Raw genomic sequence first — 21,686 nt, forward strand, 5'->3', positions numbered from 1 at the left:
CCTGATCCTTGGTGCTTTCCCTACTCATTTTTATTCTGGTTATTCCTGATTTATAATCAGCTCAACCTCTGTGAGAGGCCGCATGTAACAAATCAGTGAGGGCTCTCTACATGACAGACCCTTTTGATATGACAAGCATACTTCGCTTCAAATGGTAGCTGCGTGAACCAGGAGCAGAAGTAGAAAGGGCTGCAGGGCTGCCCCGTTAACAATGTACAAGTCTGCAGACTTCACTCCTATCATCTATGCATGCCATTTTAGCATGAATAGCTAAGTGCAGGGTCCCTTCATGATAGTCATGCCACACGCCCCCTCATAGCCACATCCCAATATTTACTTGCTTGGTCACAATCTTCATCTCCACATTTCTCAGTCCTTCCCACATTCACCTTCTCCCAGAACAACAGATGTCCATTGGAGTCAATCAGCATGCAAGAGAAGTGTGTTAGCTACTGAGAAGAGTCTTCTCATTGGCTGGCTCATCTCCTTTCACTCTGATTGGCTCCAAGGACAAGGAACCTTGTTAGAATATTCTTCTCAGTGCCTAACACACTCCCCTTTCATGGTGATTGGCTCAAAGGACACTAGAGACATAAGGACCCTGCTGGGACCCTGCTCCCGAAAAGGTTAAGGGGTCTAAGACCTCCTGAGATCCTGGACCACTACATCCCTGGTGTGTGTAAGGTAAGGTGGCCACTTATGTGTCCTCCCAAAAGAGGCCATAAAGAGACCACTAGTTTGCATAAAATTTGCAGATGTAGGGCTGTGCACAGCCCTCCCTACTCACCTTGTGGCCCTGATCTGTGGGGCCCGAAGAGGGCCAATCCATAATGTCCGAAAGATGGGACCACCCACTCTGCTCCGGGTCCTTCCCCAAAGTTATTCAGGGGCAGGGCTAAGGGTTGTTAAATTAGAAAATATGGTTGAGGGGAAGAAGGAGACTGTATGACTGAAGCAAGCAGGTGCAACCAGTGCAGTATGGAAATGCTTTGCTGGCCAGCTGGCAAGGAAGACGATCCCATCCAGTCGCTGCTCCTTCATGAGCAGCTTCTCTGCATGTGAGGAAGCCACCTATGAACGACCAACAACCAAGCAGAATGAATCCTCCAGCTTATCAGCTGATCAGCGAGAGAATTCCCTACTGCGGGGCGCTGCTGCTTTGCAAGAGACTTCTCTGCATGCAGGGAAGCTGCTCAAGAAGGGATTTTATTTATTTATTTATTATTTGATTTATATCCCGCCCTTCCTGCCAGCAGGAGGTGCACAGGGCTTGGGAAGGCCTGGTAGGGAGATGGGGCGGTAAGGGCAGGCACTTACCTTCTCCCATGAAATGGTGCCTTTCTCTTCCTTCCCTACACCTCACCCCGATAGCCCCAGACCACTCTGTGTCACTGTACCTGACCCATAGAGAACAGGGGTATCTCAACCGACTTGGCCGAGGCCCAAATGCCTTCGAAGAGGCCCGATTCCGCTCAGGTCTTGGTCCTCGGTTGAATATGGAGTACAGGCCTAGCTATATATATAAGATGCACATTTAGAAATATTTACTTTATTTTAAGTGGAAAGGCAATACATCTTATTATATTGGGGAAGATTGTGATCAGGTGACCTGTGTGCCTGTCTGCTAACTGTTGATAGGCAACTCCAAGGCCCCCTTCTGCGCTCCCTTCTTAGGATTTTGTATCTTTAAACCAGATTTGGACTGGACAGCCCTTCAGGCAGAGGATTTCTTCAAGTAGAAGGCTGGAAAGTAGGACACATGGCTGCCCTAGTGTGGGGGAGTGGGACTGCAGTAAGAGTGGAACATTGGTTAGGCTTAGCAAGAGTGACTGGTCCAAGGTCACCCAGAGAGCAGCATGGCTGAGTTAGGGGCTTGACCCTGTCTACTCCATCCTAGTTCAGTGATGCTAGGTTAGACGGACGAATAAGGCAGCATCCTATGTTCCACCTTAGTGGACCGATTTAGACATTCAGCAGCAGCCTGGCACCAGTTCCCAGCATCACTGGGCATCTACCAAGGCCATAGCTTGGCAGAGGGGCCCATAGATGCACGGAGAGTCCAAGACTGATTGCTGGCCCTGAGACAGAATACACAAAAGAGTCAACAAGTTCAATGTGGACTGGTGGTGTCTGGACTTGCACGCTCACTGATTGAAAGGCTACAGACTGCTTTTCCTTTTTCACTGTCCCAGGTAGGGGTGTCAAGGGAATTCCATTGGAAACGGAAGTGGATGTGGAAATTGCCACAATCTGCAAGTTCACCAGAGGTCAGGAACAGAAATCACACAAGTGAATTCAAGCAGTCTGCGAATGTGACACAGAACATTGCATTAGTTTCTGTTTTGTTGTGGGTTTTTTTTCACGTTTCCCTTCCATTGAAATGCATTAAAGGTAATTACATCATTTATGACCTATTTAATTAGTTTGAGCCATAGCGGATAACAAGACGAATGATGTAGGTTTTAGAAGAAGCCAAACTGCACTGGAATGGAAACAGTGCTGATTGCAACGAACACAGAATGGGATGGAAATCACTGCTCCTTCCATCCCTAGTCCCAGACCACGTTTCACTTTAGCCCCAGAGATCTCATGCCCAGGAATGACAGAAACCTAGAGCTGCCCTCTGTGTTCAGGCTCTGCTTTGGCCTGGATGGTGTCTGTCGTACGAATGTGCAGCCTGGCACGCACTCATAGAACGATGCTGTTGCAATGCTTATTAAAACAAGCTTTGGTGCAAGGAAAATAATTGAAGTCATAAATCCTGCTGCTTTCCAAATCCCGCCACCCTTCTTTGCAGTAAGCTGGGGTTGGTGGTAGTAGAATTCCCTGTCTGCACGGATGTATGCTGGGATTATGGCGCTCAAGGGTGAAAAGCTCCTTGTTTAGCTTTTAGAAGGCTTTTCTCAGTACCTAAGTCCAGGGCTAGTAATACATACTGTTACAGAATCACATTACTGTAGCCCCAGAGGGACATTTCTGCATCCATTCTGATACTCCCAGCTCCTTCTGCTATTCCTTGGCACTGATGATGGTATTCTTGTAAGAACATAAGAGGAGCCTGCTGGATCAGGCCAGTGGCCCATCTAGTCCAACATTCCGTTCTCACAGTGGCCAGCCAGATGCCCATGGGAAGCCCACAAGCAGGCCTTGAGTGGAAGAGCACTCTCCCCTCCTGCAGCTACCAGCAACTAGTTTTCAGAAGCATTCTGCATCTGATTACAGTGGCAGAGCATAGCCATCATGGCTAGTAGCCAATGATAGCCTTATCCTCCATGAATGTGTCTAAATCTCTGTTAAAGCCATTCAAGCTGGTGGCCTTCACTGCCTCTTGTGGGAACAAATTCCACAGTTTAACTATGCGCTGCATGAAGAAATACTTCTTTTGTGTGTCCTGAATCTTCCAGCATTCACGGAATCTCCACGAGTGTGTGTGATGAGAGAGGGAGAAAAACTTTGCTCTATCCACTTTTCCCATGCCATGCATAATGCATTTCTCTCATGATGCCTCTGGCTTGTCTTTTCTCTAAACTAAAAAGCCCCAAATGCTGCAACCTTTCCTCAAGGGGAGTCACTCCACCCCCTTGATCATTCCACCTTTTCCAACTCTACATATCCTTTTTGAGGTGTGGCGACCAGAACTGTGCACAGTGTTCCAAATGCGGCCATACCGTACATTTATACGATGGCATTCCGATATCAGCAGTGTTGTTTTCAGTACCTTTCCTAATGATCCGGATGGACCGAACGTAGCCTCAGAGGGCAGGTATAAGGATCCTGGCTAAAAGGAGTGTAGGCAGCTGACTCAGACCTTTGATCCTTCTCGCTCAGCACTATCTATCGTCGACTGGCTTTCCAGGGATTCAAATGAGGCAAAAACACTTTTGGGGGGGGGGGGGATTACAGCAGAGCTAGGGAGAAGCATTGGCCTTGGGAGAGGAGGCGAGGCTGGGGGGTTGTTCCAGAGAAGCCTGAGGATCTGCATTTGGCCCCCAGGCCTGAGGTTTCCCCGCCTCTGCTGCAGAGAAAGTTTGCCACACCCTCCTTGGAAAGTATGAAAGAAGACGCTGGGGAATGCGTGCAGGTTGGAGCGGCCGTTCAGGGATCAAGCAAGCTGTGAGGGAAAAGGGACACAGGGAGCAGCTGTCTGCTGCAACAGACCATTGGTCCATGTAGCACACTGTTGTCTACACTGACTGGCAGCCGCTCTCCAGGGTTTCAGGCAGGGGTCTCTTCTCGCCCTACCAGGAGATGCAGAGGATTGAGCTATGGTCAGTAGGGTAGTGGCACACTCAGAAGTGCGGGGTCCCTTCGTGACAGACACGCCATGCTCCCTCACAGTCACACCCCCAGGATTCACTGTCTGTTCTGCAGTTACAGAATTACAGAACCAGAATAAATCTGCTGTGTGGATAGGCTCCCCAGCCCACCTCAAACCTCCCTCTCAGGGGGAGGGGGCTCAATGTTGCCAGAAACTGTTTGATTTGAAGAATTCTGAAATGAAGCTAAGTGTGGGAATAGGATTTGGGAGATAAGGTATGCTGCCATCAAGCTCACTTCTCACCTGCCACAGGAGCCAATCAGCATGAAAGGAGATGCATGCTACTGAGAAGAGTCTTCTCCATGACTGACTGGCTTTGTTTCACTCTGATTGGTTTCAGTCAGCACAAAAGGACAAGGAAGCATGTTGTTAGCAATGTGAGAAGACTCTTCTTAGTGGCTAACATGCTCCACTTTCATGATGATTGGCTTTTACATAAGGACCCTGCTCCTGAAAAAGTAAGGGGTTATTGACCCACTGCAACCCTGGACAACTACAACTCTAGCTTTTGCCCTTCCCCTCTTCTCACTCCATGGCAGTGGGAAGAGGGGAGCGGTATGTCCCTGGATTCTTGCACTCACTTTCCAGCATCATGGCAAGAACTGTGCGGTGGCTGGTGTCCTTTGCAAACAAGGCAAGTCTCTGCAGCCAGCCAGCCCACCCTCTCTCTCCTCCAAAAGCAGTCATGTCATTTCCTAAGCAGAATTTCTCCTTGATTTACTGACCACAAGCCCATTCATCACTGGCAGCGGAGTAGGGGGGAGAGGGGGAGAGGGAGGGAGAAAACTGTGCTCCCAGTGGGAGGATAAATTGCAAAAGTGTTACTTCCCTGAACAAATCAACTCTGGGCTTTCTCTACAGCCATTTCCCTGGCACCAGCCTCTCAAGGTGCCTTTCAGTTTCACGAAGCTCCGTGTAAAAACATTCCTGCTTTGCCTCATCCATTAGCAACAGAGGCATGGTGGGTGGGTGCTCTCCTCCTGTCTCTGTGGAATCTGGCCCAGGCTTTTGCGAAGATGGGCATTCTGTTGCCCACCCCTGGTCCCTAGTCAAGGAGCACATGCCACTTCTTCTTTTTAGAAACCCTACAGCCCAGAATTTAGGAAAGGCTCTTTCCCAGACGTTCTTCCTTCTTGAAGCAATGGGTGAGATCAGCCCACGTTCCCATTGCGCTGTCTCATATATAGGGATGGGAGGCTCTGCCAGGTTCTCATTTGTCCAATCTTAAATTCAGTTCCCATGTTTCTGCAGCGATTTACACTTAAAAAAATTAATTCTTCATAAAAATTCTTCAGCATTTTAGTGAACATTTCTTCTGAACACATTTTGGTCTGCAGTTTTGACTAACGTACACATTTTTGCAAGCAATTTCTCCTCACACAATGCATTTTTTGAGATGCTATTTTCACTAATATATTCATTTTTAACATCCCCCCCAATATATGCATTTTGGTAAACACTGATTGGAGAACTGCATCACAACATTCAGATAAGTGAGAATTTGGAAGGATGGCCGTGTTTTGGTTCTGTATCGTTTTGGAAAGTGCAGATATATTTGGCTTCAAATGTGAACTGAACTGAGTTTCTCCTCCATCCCTAACTAATAATTTGGGCAAGGGAGAGGAAGGTGAAGTCCAGGAGTTCCCACCGTCAGGCGCATCCCACCCAGTTTCTTCTGTGCCTTGGGGTTGTATCCAATTCTAGTCCCACTCAGAGTAGATACACAGAAATGAATAAACATGGCTAATTTTTGTTGTCATATGCCTTCAGCTCGATTTCGACTTATGACGACTCTATGAATCAGCGACCTCCAATAGTATCTGTCTTGAACCACCCTGTTCATATCTTGTAAGTTCAGGTCTGTGGCTTCCTTTATGGAATCAATCCATCTCTTGTTTGGTCTTCCTTCTTTTCTACTCCCTTCTGTTTTTCCCAGCATTGTTGTCTTTTCTGGTGAATCAAGTCTTCTCATGATGTGTCCAAAGTATGATAACCTCGGTTTCATCATTTTAGCTTCCCATGATAGTTCTGGTTTAAACTGTTCTAACACCCAATTATTTGTCTTTTTTGTGGTCCATATTATGCAAAAAGCTCTCCTCCAACACCACATTTCAAATTTTTCTCTTATACATAGAGATCGGGAATACCATAGTCTGAATGATCCTGACTTTAGTGTTCAGTAATACATCTTTGCATTTGAGGACCTTTTCTGGTTCTCTCATAGCTGCCCTCCCCGGTCCTAGCCTTCTTCTGATTTCTTGACTATTGTCTCCATTTTGGTTAATGACTGTGCCAAGGTATTAATAATCCCTGAAAAGTTCAATGTCCTTGTCAACTTTAAAGTTGCATAAATCTTCTGTTGTCGTTACTTTAGTCTTCTTGATGTGTAGCTGTAGCCCTGCTTTTGGGCTTTCCTCTTTAATTTGCCAGGCCAGCTCCAGACACTCTTGGATGAGACTGATTATCTGGATCCATTTCATTCGGGTTTCAGGCCTCGTTTTGGCATGGAAACAGCCTTGGTCGCCCTGGATGATGACCTTTGTTGGGAGAGAGACAGGGGGAGTGTGACTCTGTTGATTCTCCTTGATCTTTCAGCGGCTTTCAATACCATCGACCATGGTATCCTTCTGCGAAGACTGGCTGAGTTGAGAGTGGGAGGGACTGCATGGTGGTGGTTCCACTCCTACTTGGTGGGTCAGCTCCAGAAGGTGGTGCTTGGGGAACATTGCTAGGCCCCATGGATTCTCCAGTATGGGGTTCCACAGGGGTCAGTTCTGTCCCCCATGCTGTTCAACATCTACACAAAACTGTTGGGTGCGGTCATCCGGAGTTTTGGAGTGCGTTGCCATCAATACGCTGATGACATGCAGCTCTATTTCTCCTTTTCATCTTCTTCAGGTGAGGCTGTCAATGTGCTGAACCGGTCCTGGCTGTGACAATGGACTGGATGAGGGCTAATAACTGAGGCTCAATCCAAACAGACTCAGATGCTATTAGTGGGTGGTTCATCTAACCAGATGGTGTGTTGGCTGTGTGTGTTTGTGTTGCTTAATTTTGTTTAAAGCAGCACCACAGCAGCAGAGTAACAGCAGATGTTGAAATGTGAGTGTGCCAGCGTGTGCGTGCGTTCACCTAAGAAAGCAGGCTTTTACCCTGCATCAGGATCACTGAGACTTGAGACTTAGTAAAATAAGAAAAGCTACTTTATTTAGAGAAATACATAGTAGATAGAAAGGCAAACCTAGTTCTAACTAACTAACTAAGTTGAAGGTGTAACGCCCAGGTGCAGCAGTTAGCCCCATGCTAGGAGAGAGAGCAGAGACAAAAGGATGTCTCCTCTCTCCCGGACAGTTGAAGGAAGAAGTGGAAAGGGCAGAAGGAGGAGGGGCAGGTAAGCTTCCCTAAAGATGTAACAGTCTAGTGACAGAAGGAAGTCAGTCAGAGCATCACAGGTAAAGGTAAACAAGCCTATCTATCTGGAGGACCCTAGCTCTATTTTCCCTCTGGAACATAAAGAAAAGAACAAAACAGGAGTTGCTCTTGCCCCACTTCCAATATGGTAGATGTCCAACCTGTCCGGGATGGGGTTGCACTCCCCCTGAAAGAGCAGATTCATAGCTTAGGGGTTCTCCTAGAACCATCTCTGTCACTTGAGGCTCAGGTAGCCTCGGTGGCATGGAGTACCTTCTACCACCTTCGTTTGGTGGCCCAGCTATGCCCCTATCTGGACAGGGATAACCTGGCTTCAGTTGTCCATGCTCTGGTAACTTCCAAGCTAGATTACTGCAATGTGCTCTACGTGGGGCTGCCTTTGAAGACAGTTCAGAAACTGCAGCTTGTGCAAAATGCAGTGGCCAGATTGGTAACAGGGACCAGACTGTTTGAACATATAAAACGGATTCTGGCCTGCTTGCATTGGTTGCCTGTATGTTTCCAAGCCTGATTCAAGGTGCATGTTTTAACCTCTAAAGCCTTACACAGCTTGGGACCACAATACTTGATGGAATGGCTCTCCCAACATGAACCCACATTTATACTACGCTCAACATCAAAGGTCCTCCTCCGGGTGCCTACCCCGAGGGAAGCTTGGAGGCTGGCTACAAGGGAGAGGGCCTTCTCAGTGGTGTCCCCCCAAATTATGGAATGATCTTCCTGACGAGGTGCACCTTGTGCTAACACTGTTATCTTTTTGGTGCCAGGTCAAGACTTTCCTCTTCTCCCAGGCATTTTTAACAGCATTTAAATAGTTTTACTTTCAAATGTTGCTACAATGTTAAAATTTTTATAATTTTTGTTACAGTTTTAGATACCACTGTTAAAATTTTTAGATACTGCCTCTGTATATTAGTATTTTATCTGGCTAAAACCTGTATTTGGTTGCCTGTAATAAACTGATGATGATTAAATAGCATGTTTTTAACTTGTCTATCGGTTTTTATGGGTTTTAATTTGGTATCTTTTTAAATTTGTATACTTGTTTTTAATGTTTTTAATTGTTGCAAACTGCCCAGAAAACTTTGGCTATGAGGCAGTATATACCGTAAATGCAGTAAATAAATAAATTAATAATAAACATTCATCAGCATTCATTTCAAATCATTACTGGTTTCTGCTAGTAGTATGGTATCGTCTGCATATCTTAAATTATTGATATTTCTCCTTCCAGTTTTCACACCTCTTTCATCTTGGTCTAATCCTGCTTTCCGTATGATATGTTCTGTGTATAGATTAAACAAATAGGGTGATAAAATACACCCCTGTCTCACACCCTTTCCAGTTGAGAACCAGTCGGTTTCTCCATATTCTGTCCTTACAGTAGCCTCTTGTCCAGAGTATAGGTTGCGGATCAGGACAATCAGATGCCGTGACAGTCCAATTTCTATGAATTCCAGTGGGTCTATTCCGAGTTGAAGTTAGTTGGATGCAACCCTTTATCTTTTAGGAGGACACTGGATAGGCTCAAGGTCAGGACATTTTTAAGGAATTGTTACTGGGTGTCCTCCCCCCCCCCTTCAGATGGCTTGCATGTGAAAGCTCTCTACCATGTCCAAGTCCTGACATTTGGATTGAGGTGAAAATGGATCAAAGTAAAAAGAAGGGGGGAAGGGCGTGAATACAGCTTTGCAAGGGCATTTACAGAGCAAAATTCTTATTAGCCTGCCCAACCACCAGTAAATACTTGAATTAAAAGCAAATTAAAATTAAAAACTGTTGCTTATGATCCACAGAATTCTTACAAAAGAAAAAAAAGATACAGAGAACCAGACTTCACAGTGTAAAGGGGGAGAGATTTTGTTAAGATGTTTTTCAGAAACTGGTGGTTGAGATAACCAGAATAATTATTGTGTACCATGCCCCTATGCTCTAATGTTTCTTTTCAATTTCACTAATATTTCATACCTCCAGTCAGTGTTTCAGTGGCTTCCAATCTGAATTTGTGTTCTTGGTTCACTGATTAAATTTTATGTGTCCATTTGTGTCCTCTGGGTGTCCAAAAGCTAGGACTGTGCGTCCAACTGGATACACAACTATTACTTTAAAAAAATGCCTTGCTCAAGGTTGCCAGTTTGCAACCCAGACATCACACATAGCCCTTTAAATCTTTCATCACAGTAGACAACGAGGCAGTCATGGCTTCCACCATCCATTCAATCTGCAGTCCACCCTCCCACTCACCTGATGTATGTGTGGGGAATTTAAAGGATTGTGTTTGGGATGAGAGACAGCAACCCTGGTCTATGGTGGAGAGTGATTTTTTAGGTCCCCCACCCGTTGCAATATTATTAGGGCTGCCATGTTGAATCAATTCCTCGGAAAGATACATAGATTAGAAACTTCTAATCGGCTAAACAGCCCTTAATTCATCCATCAGATTTTTTAACAAGGTATTATTTTTAATAGAAGTGGTTATAGAAACTGTAGATGGTAAGTACCATCTTCAAATAATCACCCACACAGGAGGAAAAGCCTCCTCTAGGACAATAAATGCCTTCCATGACAAAAGCATACACCATCTAAAAACACAAAGTATTGCTTTTACATAAGTGAAAATTTAATCAGTAGATTGCTAGGTGAACTGGCTACATTACCTCCTAAGTGAGGCATTGGGGGAAGGTGTTGAGTGGTGGATCTACTTGCACTTCCAAAGCCCAGCCACTTTGTGCTGGCTGGAGTAGGAGGTGGTAGTGATGGTGGTGGGTGGGCTTAGCATTTCTTCCCTACAGATGAATTTTTTTCCTTTAAAAAATGTTCTTTCACCCCTTGATTCCAGGAAAGGGGAGGGTGATAGTTGCAACAGTTCCAAGTTGCTATAGATGGAGGATTCGATCCCGGGGCCTCTTCACCCTCCAATAAATGGAGGAATCCAAGTGGATCCAAGGAGGGATGGGTGTAAAATTCAATTCAGTTCACATTTAAAGCCGAATTTATCAAATTCGCACTTTCCGAAACAATATGAGAATCGCAACACAGCCATCCTTCAAAATTCACACTTATCCAAATATTGGTATGCAGTTCTCGAACCAAGCAAGGTTTACAAAAATGTATATATTAGAGGAAAGTGTGTGCAAAATGTTAGTGAAAATAACATACAAAAATGTATTATATTAGACATAAATTGCTTGCAAAAGTGTGTACATTAGGCAAAACCACAGACAAAAAAATTCACACGAAAATGCTGAAGAATTTTCAGAAGGATTTTTTACAAAAAAAAATCACAAACTGTTGCAGAAATGTGAAGACCCGAATTTAAGATTAGAAAAATTGAGAAACGGAGAGAACCAAAATTGTCAGATCATTCCATCCCTAGATCCAAGGCTGCCCTTGGCTCTGCATGCCCTGCTCCCATTTTGGGGTCCACAGCCAGGGACCTTCAGCAGGCACACTGCTGGTGCTATAACGAAATCCACAGAGCTTCCTGTGGCTGCAGTGGGCACCTCTATATTGGAGATGCCTCCCCACTGGCAGAGTTCTCTGTGCATTCCTACCACCACCCCCAGCCAGTGGGGCATTAAGATGGTCCCACCCAGCTGCAATCCTAAAATACACTTACTAGGGGGTAAGCCTCATTGAGCACGGTGGGGCATGAGTAAACATACAAAGGGCTGCATTGTAAACCTGATATGATTCATCAGCAAAAATGTGTTCAATTGTGTCACAGCTCAAACTGTTAGCTGTTCACAGAGGGCTCTTAGGCCTGCCAGCTCTTATGCTGGCCTTGTTCCTGTGCCTTGAACAGCAGCCTAACATACCAGCATTAAACCAATGGTGCTTTCTCTATCATTTTATCTCCGTGCCTGGAAAAAAAAAAGGCCCACCTGCTGAAATGCTGATAAAGACGTACAAACAGAGAGCCAGAATTAAAAAAGAGGTGGCCTTCCCCTCCAACTCAGAGGTGGAACCCAAGATTAGAAGCATCATCATCAGGAGGTCTTCCTAGTTGAAGATTTGGGCACTGTTGAATCTCGGTTGCTAGAGAGCAGCAGAAGAGGTACTGGCTGATCCATGTCCTCTGAAAATTCTTCCTAAAGCCCTGTAGAGCTCTCACACATAAATGCAGCTTGCTGTGCTCATGGTAAGGCTGAACTCCATTTATGGGCAAATGACCTGAGAGACTGGGCAGCCTGTCATCATTGGTGCTGGGCCAAAACTCAAGGCAGTTTGGCTAGCCGGCTGCCTTTTGTCAGCATCCATCATCCAATAGGAATTGGCATGGCCTTCTGCTTCCATTTCACATTTCTGCCTCTGCCCTTTCCCCTCCCCAGATAGCTGCTGCAATTTTGGATTGTGTAGTGATTGGGAGCTCTGTTGCCTCAATATTCCGTCTGAGTCCTGCCTATCCCCTTGGGCTCACACAAGGCCTTGGGCTGTTCATGCCCAAGGACCAGGACAAGGAGAGTCGGCAGGGCTGGCTCTAGGCTTGAGGGGTCCTTGGCAAAGTATCCTCTTTTGGCACCTTCCCACATCAGTGGGTCTTTGTGGGCTTTCCTGGCAGCAGCATCCAACAGACGCATTGTGATCTGTGCCAGGTGGCTTTTAAATTGCCCCCAGTGCCCCTGATGTAGCATCGCTGCAGGGCACTGTGGGAAATTTTAAGGAGTGGCTCCAGCTGCTCAGTGAGGGGGCTCAGGGTAGGCACTGGCACAGCGGTGGGCCCTGCCAGCACACAGAGGCTCCGACAGCTGCTCAGAGATGCCTTGTGCTGATGCCAGGGCTGAGAGTTGGCAGATTGGTTGTGGCAAAGTTTATTTGATCCTGTCTGATTTGCAGACTGAAAACAAAGCCAGCATCCTTTTGAGGAGTGCATACCATCCATGGCCTAGAGTAAGGGTGGGAAACCTCAGGCCTGGGGGCCAAATGTGACCCTCAGGTCAGGCCCTTGGAACTATCCCCAGGCTGTATTCCTCACTGGCCGTATTGTCTGCCTCAGCTGTTTTTGCCTGTCTAGAATGTGTCCTTGAATGCTGATAATGTCTCTTCCTTGCCTGAATGGAGGATTCAGAGGGGTGTGCAAGTGTCTGTAGAAATCAAACTACAGTACAAAGGTAAAATGTCCATTCATTGTGCCATACTGGCCCTGCTCACCACTGGCATGCGGCCCTTGGAAAATTGCCCAGAAGGGAATGTGGCCCTTGGGATGAAAATTGTTCCTCAACTCAGGCCTAGATGATAATGATTATGATAGAAGAATTCTGTGGCCCGTTTTCTTAGTGCCTTCAATGTCGCAACTCATGTTCTCTCAAACTGGTATAGGGGCATCTTTGTGTCTGGGCCTTTTATCCAACTGCCTAGGTCATTGTCCATATTAAACAAATGACAACAAAAATGAGAACCATTTGCAAGAGAGAAGTGCAAAAAAGATGGAAAGGACAATGGAGGGTTGCATCCACGGCTGGTCCTACTTAGAGGAGACTCACTAAGGGCATACTCTAAGTAGGACTAGTACTGGCTACAACCCTGAACATTTAAGTAAGGCCTTTGCTGTTTTTAGATTGTGAAATTTGATTTTAGACTGATGTTTTTGTATTATATTGTATTTTATTGTATCTATGTTCACCGCCCAGAGAGCTATTGCTAGTCGGGCGGTATATAAGTTTAAATAAATAAATAAATAAATAAATAAATAAATAAGGGTTAGTTAGCTAGACTTGAACTGGTGGTTTGAAGGGACTCCACAACTGGGCTGAGCCCTGGCCTAAAGTGAGTCACATTAGCTACGGTATAGCATGTTCTTTTTATTCTGGTTCCCCCCGCCAAAAAAAAGATACAGGGTAGAGCCCTGTTCTTTAACCTGGAGTCCCCAGATGCTGTTGGACTACAACTCCCATCAGCCCCAGCCAGCTTAGCCATTGGCCAAGGATGATGCGAGTTATTGTCCAACAACATCTTGGGACCCAAGAAAAAAGACAGAGAGAAGGAGAAAAAGAGAAAGTAGGGAAAGAAAGAGGTGGAGGATGACAAAATGGGCAGGAGAAAACAGGGGCAGGGGAGAAGAAAAATGGATACAAGATAAATAATTCAAAAGTGGGGGTTTCATGTTGCAGGGAACCGCAGCAAATGAAATTAGCACGTGTAAAGGTATTCCCTCGGTAAATGCATGGAGCTTTGTCAATTACAGGTGACTGCCACTTAAGTTTTGCTAGTTAAGATATAATATAGTGTGCTCACTCAGAGGTCACACTCCTAGAAAGTGGGTTGCCCTGAATAACACGCCTTTTTCCCTATTGCACCTATCAGCACAGAATTGTCGCCCCCCCCCCCATCCCAAGCTGGGTGCAATAGGCATCTATTATGCAGGCTCTTCGCCGACAGGATGAGATGCTTTGCGTCACAGGAAAGAAAGTGAAGAGAGCTGAGAAAGATCCAGGTTAACAAACAGCTTTATTGGTCATTTTACAAAAGGATTCATTAGCTACCAAAGAAACCCCTGCTGACCCCTGCCTTATGGCAAGCAGGACTGAGCACCTGGGCCTATCCGAGCATGTGCTTGGTGAGGTGGGCTGCTTTCAATGCCCATCCTGAGCTGGATGATAGAAGGCAAACGCTCTTCCCTACTGCCTTCTTCCGTACCCATCTCCCACTGCACACAAACCCTCCAGCTGCAGAAATGCCAACTTTTCCAAAAAAACCCAGGCCCGTTCAGGCAGAAGACTTTGAGTGTCCCTTTTGCCACCATTTATAAATACAGCTTCCTTGACTCCCAGGGACTGCCAACCTCCAGGGAACAACTTATTTACAAGGGGCCAGGCCATGCAGCTTCTTTCAAAGGGTCATAAATTAGAAGCACAGATACACCCCCCTCCCTGGCCCAAAGTCTACGGCTGCCAATTCCTTTGTAGGTCTTGCTCTTCTCACGCTGACTTCGGTTTGGTTTCATCTCTTTTCCTGGAAGCACAAAGGGGGGGGGGAAACGTCAATAGGGTCTGCCTCTGATCTTCGCTTGCCCTTCCTCCTTCAGCCACAGATCTGGCCTGACTCATAACAGACCAGAAAAAAAAGGGGCGGGGGAGATAATTTACCTGGTCACTTCCTACAGGAAGTCCACAACATTAGGCAACCTAATCTGGATCCATTTCAATCGGGCTTTCGGCCGGGATTTGGTACAGAAACAGCCTTGGTCGCCCTGTATGATGACCTCTGTCGGGAGAGAGACAGAGGGAGTGTAACTCTGTTGGTTCTCCTAGATCTCTCAGCGGCTTTTGATATCATCGACCATGGTATCCTTCTGGAGCAGCTTGCGGACTTGGGAGTTGGAGGCACTGCCTGGCAGTGGCTGTGCTCCTACCTCGAGAATCGTCTCCAGAAGCTGGTGCTTGGGGAGCATTACTCGAATCCCTGGGTACTCCAATATGGGGTCCCACAGGGTTCGGTTCTGTCCCCCATGCTTTTTAATATCTATATGAAGCCGCTGGGTGAGGTCATAAGGAGATTCGGAGTGCGTTTCCAGCAATATGCTGATGATACGCAGCTCTACTTCTCCTTTTCATCTTCTTCAGGTGAGGCTGTTGATGTACTAAATCACTGCCTGGCTGCGATAATGGACTGGATGAGAGCTAATAAACTGAGACTCAATCCTGACAAGACTGAGATGCTGTTGGTGGGGGAGCTCTCTGCCCAGATGGCTGATATCCGACCTGCCCTAGATGGGGTTACACTCCCCCTAAAGGAGCAGGTCTGTAGTTTGGGGGTCTTATTAGATCCGCTCCTGTCTCTGGAGGCTCAGGTAGCCTCGGTGGCACGGAGCGCGTTCTACCAGCTTCGGCTGGTAGCCCAACTACGACCCTATCTGGACAGGGAGAACCTTGCCACAGTTATCCATGCTCTGGTAACCTCTAGATTGGACTACTGTAATGCACTCTACGTAGGGTTACCTCTGAAGACAGTTCGGAAACTTCAGCTGGTGCAGAATGCTGCGGCCAGAGTTCTTACTGGGATTAAAAAATATGATCATATAACCCCTGTCCTGGCCCAGCTGCACTGGCTACCAATATGTTTCCGGGCCAGATTCAAAGTGTTGGTTCTTACCTATAAAGCCCTTAATGGCATTGGACCATAATACCTGGTGGAACGCCTCTCCCACTATATACCTGCCCGCTCACTACGTTTGACATCGAAGGCCCTTCTCTGGGTTCCAACGCATATGGAGGCCCGGAGAGTAATAACCAGAACTAGGGCCTTCTCAGTGGTGGCCCCCGAGCTATGGAACGCCCTCCCTGATGAGATACGCCTGGCGCCTTCTTTGTTATCCTTTTGGCGCCAGGTAAAGACCTACCTCTTTGCTCAGGCATTTTAATTTAATTTAATTTAATTTTAATTTGTCTTTGTTTTGATTTTGTTTCTATATTTTACAGTGTATTGTTATCATGTTTATTGTATTTTAATCTGTTTTTACCTTTTGTACACCGCCCTAAGAGCTAGAAAGCTATAGGGCGGTTTAGAAATCTAATAAAATAAATAAAAATAAATAAATAAATAAAACTTTCAGTTGCCTTGGGTTAAGTGGCAAAGACTCTTCTATTGGACACCTTTGAACAAGTATCAGAACATAAGAAACAGAGGTGCTTGAAGTTATGTAAACATGTATTTGCATTCAGCTCTATAAATGCAGTCGAACGACTTATTCATTAATTCGAGGGATTTATACCCCACTTTTCACTCAGTTTTTCCAGCTACGGCTGGCTCGCCAGCCCTCTGGACTGGGCTACCGCAAAGTGTGGTCTCGTATACTATTTATGGCATTTTGTTTTATGGTACGTATAGTCCCAAGGTATAATCTGATGGCACATGAGGCCGCCGCCACCGCCTTACTGAAGCTAAGCAAGTCTAGTCAGTGCTTGGATGGATGATTACGTAGGAACCACATGCACACTGTGTTGGGTTCCACGATGGAAGAAAGGCAGAATATGAATGTAACCCCCCCCTGAAATAAATAAATTTAATTACATTGAAAAGCATAATGAAAATGGTGCCAGAAACTACTGTAAATCTGAAGCAGTTTCATCAACCATCAATGAATCTTAACGGGTATGTATCTTTATCCTAATCCCAGCCAATTTCCATTGATGATGATGATTAATAACAATGATAATAATAATTAATTATTTTTATTATATATCCTAATCCCAGCAGTTTCCATTGAATATGTACATCTTTGATTCAATGGTTATGTATATCAAGAGTTTTCCATTGATTGTGTGTCCTAATCCCAGATGTTTCCATTCATTCTAACCCCCAAGGGCCAAGGTACTTGCTCCATGAGTGAAATTTGTAGTGCAATATTCTTCTTCAACAAACAGCTCAGTAGGGGGAGCAATTTGGACCAAGGCTTTGGTGTGGGGGGACAGAATGGAGGTCAACCATATGCCCTTGCATTGTCTCCCCAGTTCAAATCACCTTCCCCCCGATAAGTTATTATTAACCATGGATTTTATCGGAGATATAGATTGTGCTGTTTAGGCCTATGTACACTGGAAACTGTGCCTGTAGTTGTGGCTAATAGGAACTTTTGGAGAGCAAATTTGGATCAGGGTAACAGTGTGGGGTAAAAAGGGTTAAGTCCCCTTCCTCTGTCACCCATGGTCTCAGTTCAAATCAAGTGCCACTCGATTTGGGGTCTTGACAGCTGCCTAAGGATGGCATGTGCTGATGCCAGGCTTGTGTCAATCCATCTCCCAGAATAAGGACCCTCTATTCCTCACCAAGCTCTCAACGCAATAATCAAATCAAATCAAAACACACACAAAGGAAATGCTGCAAAATCACCTCACTGCGATCCCCTGTTGTCCTGCTACGTCCTGACCCATGACCTCTAGATCCTGTTGAGCCTTTGGAAGAAGAACTTCCTGTTGTGGAGCAATTGCTTGACACCTGGCTTCTGGAGAGGAAGCTGGGCTTGCTGTAGGGGATGATTTCCTCCTCTGCCAGCACCCATGCAGAGAGAGACAAACAACAGCAACAATGAAAGCAGTTGGTTAGTCTTACAGGCTCCGGCTTCACACAGACTTCTCTGACATTTTGCACTCAGCACAGCCTGTGCATTGACAGAAGGTTAAAAGAGGCAGGTTAAAAAAAAGAAAAAAGAATAATCTAGCAATGCCAAGGAGTTTGGAGGCAGAAATTCAGCCAAAAGTGCAGGAAGCCCGGAAAGCAACTGTTCCTGTTTTTTATTTTATTGGTATTTTTAATGGATGTTTTATATTGCTTGATGTAAAAGTGCTCAGACGTTTTGGGTGAGTAAAGCGGTATATAAATCCTGTTAAACGAATAAATAAAAATAGTGGGGCCGGCATTACCGTCTCGGTGCTGGTGGTAGTGCTGGCCTGCCACTGTGCGATGGGCAGCACTCCGCTCCATGGCCGAGGAAGCGTTAAAGTTCTTCTCCAGAGAGGAAGGGTCACAGTCCAGTCGTGGGGCACCATCTGGAACTGCGCTGCTGAGGTCTTCGGCGGGAGGTGGCAAGGGCGGTGGCGGGAGATCTAGACACAGAACCAAGGAGGAAGCACTTGTCAGCCCCCTTCTGTGGATATCTCCTGCATGAATTCATGCATACCTTTGGAGCTGTAAGAATGCTACAAATTGGCTTAAAGGCCAGAAATCTGAGATTCTTAGGATGCTGAATTTTGTGCTATGTGCAGTGTTGGCTGGTGGCCTGGTTTGCTGGTTGGAACTACTGACTGCTGCCAATGAGGGGGGTGACTGGGGTGGGTGGGGGCGGGAAGTGAATTCCTACGTTTACCTGGGAGGAGGTTGTGGTGGTTGTGGTGGAGGCAGGGGGAGCCTAAGTCAGTACTGTGCAAGTGCATGGTTGCTGATTCGTTAGCTGCCCCTGCTGATTTCAGCAGCCTACACTTGCATCCGTGGTGGTTAGCCAATCAGGACCACATACCCGCACAGCATTGCCTAAGCTGCCTCCTACCTCCACCACCGATCCTTGATGTTTGCAGATAAGGGTGGGAATTTTTCTCCCCCTCACCCCAATGCCCTGTGGTGGTGAATGGACAGCTGTCCCTGTGGACTCCAGTAGCCCATACCTACATCAGGGGTGGCTAGCCAATCAGCAACTGTGCACTTGCATGATGTGGGCTGAGGCATCTCCTGCCTCCGCTGTTGCTTCTTGGTGCTTCCAGGTAAGGGTGGGAATTCCTCTTCCCTTTGTTTGCCCTGCAGTGTTGAAAGGCGGTTCATACTAGCAAAACCACCTGACCAACCGCTGCTGGCTAGGTACAAAATTCTCTGCTTGCAAAGTGCGCTTGCAGATGCGAGGAGCATGCACACACGTGCCTCCCTGGATACGTCCGTGTGAGCTTTGTTCTGTGTTGAGAGGATGACAGCGTAAGCAGTCGTTTCAAGGAAATGCTTTCAAGATGTGGAGCAGCATAAACAGTTATTTATGTTTGGCATACACATAAAAAGCAGGGAAGACTGCACTGCATGGAATAATGGGGTTTAAATGCTACTAATCGCTGGATGCGCTGAGCAGATAACAATGTCCGCTTTATAAATGAACCCCGTGAGCTCATGCACATAAAAAGCTGCACACACATAATCTCTGTTGGTCTGACTGGGGATCCCAGAAAAATGGAAAGGCCACAGCTTGGTGACCAAGCACATGTTTTGCATGGAAAAGGTCCCAGGTTCAATCTCTGACATCTCTAGGTAGGGAAGGGAAAAGATCCCCATCTGAAACCCTGTCTTCTGTCTGCGGTCCCCAGACATTGTTGGACTACAACTCCCAGCCAGCCAGCTTAGCCAACGGACAATGGGAGTTGTAGTCCAGCAACATCTGCTCCCAGAGTGAGGTCTGAAGGCACAGGAGGCTACCACCTTGCTGAAGCTAAGCAGGTGTGGGTCTGATCAGTGCCTGGATGGGAGACCACCTGGGAACTACTTATATGCCACCTTAGGTCCCTTCATGAAAGAAAGGCAGGACATAAATGTAAGAAAATAACACAGACAAATAAATCGAGGGATCCAAGGTTGAAGGATGCTGCAGGAAACACTGAGCTGAATGGACCAATCATTTGACTTGGTATAAGGCAGCTTCGTCTGTTCCTAATGCTGGGTCTGCAACTGCCTGAAGAGAGCCAACACGTGGACAAGTTGTATTTATATTCATTTTTATCCCTTTCCATACTGTCTTTCAATGGGTGGCTCCCTGGGATGGTATGCAATAAAAATCCAATGAAATAAGAGTAACAAAAAATGTAAGAATGGAATGCAGCAGCTGAGGAAGGCAGCACTTCCAGCTTGGCAGATGAAAGCCCTGGGAGAAAAAAAAAAGGTCCTCTCCTGGTTCCTAATAAAGGAGAAGTCAGAGTGGGCCCCAGGTGGGGCTTTCTGGGGGAAGGAATTCCACTGGTGAGGGCACCACCACTAAAAAGGCCACCCCCTCACCTCAGTCTGCAGAGGCACTTAGAGCTTCCCTTGGTTACCTCTCCATATGGGCAGGTTGATATGGGATGATCATGTAAGTAGAAGATCCATCCTTTATTTATTTAGGGCACTTTTATCCCTCTTTATACCCCTGAGAGGATCTCAAAGGGCTTCTGTGAGATCCAAATATCACATTCAGGTCTGGAATTGGAAACAGAAACACCACGGCCTCTCTATGGTGCCAGGGTTATTCACGTGGCATTTCCTGCTCTCATTCCGGGGCCTACACGTCAGCCTCCGCCTACTAGGCAGCAGAGTCCAATGAGGGCCTCTGAGGCTAGGAAGTAGGGCTGAGCAGCTTGATCTCACTCAGCCTGCGATGGATACAGGCCTCCCTTGCTGGCAGTTATCAACTGCCAGGCAACAGCTCTCAGGGACAACCTCTGAGGCAAGGGAATGGGGCGGAGCAACTGAAAGTCACAGAGACAAGTCTTCCTGTCCACCGGTTTGGATGAATGTAGAGATTGCAAGGGGAGAGTTGAGCCAGCGGGCATGGTTCCATTTCCTGCCACCTCCAGGCATTCATTTCAATACAAATGTAGACGTGAACATGAAAGAAGAAACTCACAGTCCCTGTAACATTCTGGAACAAGATGCAGCCCTTTCCACTCAAGGATGCCACTGAGTCCTAATGGCTTAGCTAACAAGCACTTTGCTCCACAGGGCTTCTGGACACAGCAGCAACAAGGCGATGCCAATGGCAGCAAGCTCTTAGCTACCAATTGGCGCTCTCTGGCAGGATTCATAAAATGGGGCAGGCTCTCAGACAACTTGACATTTCAGCGATTTTAACGACTGCTGCTTTTCAGGGTTGTTTGTTTCAGTGTGTGGTTTTGATACAAAAAAGAGACTAGTCCCGGTCAGAACAGACCCATTAAAATTAATGGACATGACTAACTAATTAATTTGAATAGGTCTACTCTGAGTAGAATTTAGTTGGATACAACCCAAGGCAAGTAAGGGAGGGGGGAGAGCTGTATAAAATCCACCAAGGTGCAGAGAATGCAGATAGGGAGACGTTTTTCTCCCTCTCTCATAATACTAGAACTAAATGAACTGGGGTCATCCAATGAAGCTGAACAGTGGGAGATTCAGGTCAGCAAAAGCATCTTCCCATAACCAACTTGGAAGAATTTGAAGGAGGATTAGACAAATTCATGGAGGATAAGGCTATCAACGTGTACCAGTATCCGAGGCAGTATGAATGGACAGCTGCTCACACAAGTGAGGAGAGTAGCTGTTGTGCTCATGCCCTCATGTGGGTGACGGTGCCCCGGGAGAAGGTGTTCTCTCTGGAAGCCCCTAAGTTGCAGCACTCCATCCCCATATCTGGCATCTTCACTGTACAGTTTCAGTGGATGCTGTAGACACTGGCCTCTGACACCTGAGATGGATGTCTTCAAGATGCACCCTGTTCTTGTGGGTATAATTTATTTTA

The 21,686-nt window shown here is 46.4% G+C and overlaps 1 protein-coding gene across 9 annotated transcripts in view; it reads right to left on the bottom strand.

Annotated features, from left to right (window-relative positions):
- Positions 1-14,178: 14,178 nt before the first annotated feature.
- Positions 14,179-21,686, bottom strand: part of ROBO3 (roundabout guidance receptor 3) — a 364,199-nt gene continuing 356,691 nt past the window's right edge. For 8 of the 9 annotated variants that reach the window (XR_009758609.1, XR_009758611.1, XR_009758610.1 and 5 more), the window contains 4 exons: positions 18,109-18,291; positions 17,579-17,733; positions 14,836-14,953; positions 14,179-14,701 (listed from right to left, as the gene is read on the bottom strand). Coding sequence is in view for 1 of the 9 variants with exons in the window: in XM_061592244.1 (XP_061448228.1) it covers positions 14,690-14,701; positions 17,579-17,733; positions 18,109-18,291 (350 nt within the window). In the remaining 8 variants the exon portion in view is untranslated. The remainder of the gene's footprint in view (positions 14,702-14,835; positions 14,954-17,578; positions 17,734-18,108; positions 18,292-21,686) is intronic. The other variant, XM_061592244.1, reaches the window with a different exon arrangement.

The sequence above is a fragment of the Rhineura floridana genome, chromosome 12, assembly GCF_030035675.1.
Source record: "Rhineura floridana isolate rRhiFlo1 chromosome 12, rRhiFlo1.hap2, whole genome shotgun sequence".
NCBI lineage: Eukaryota > Metazoa > Chordata > Lepidosauria > Squamata > Rhineuridae > Rhineura > Rhineura floridana.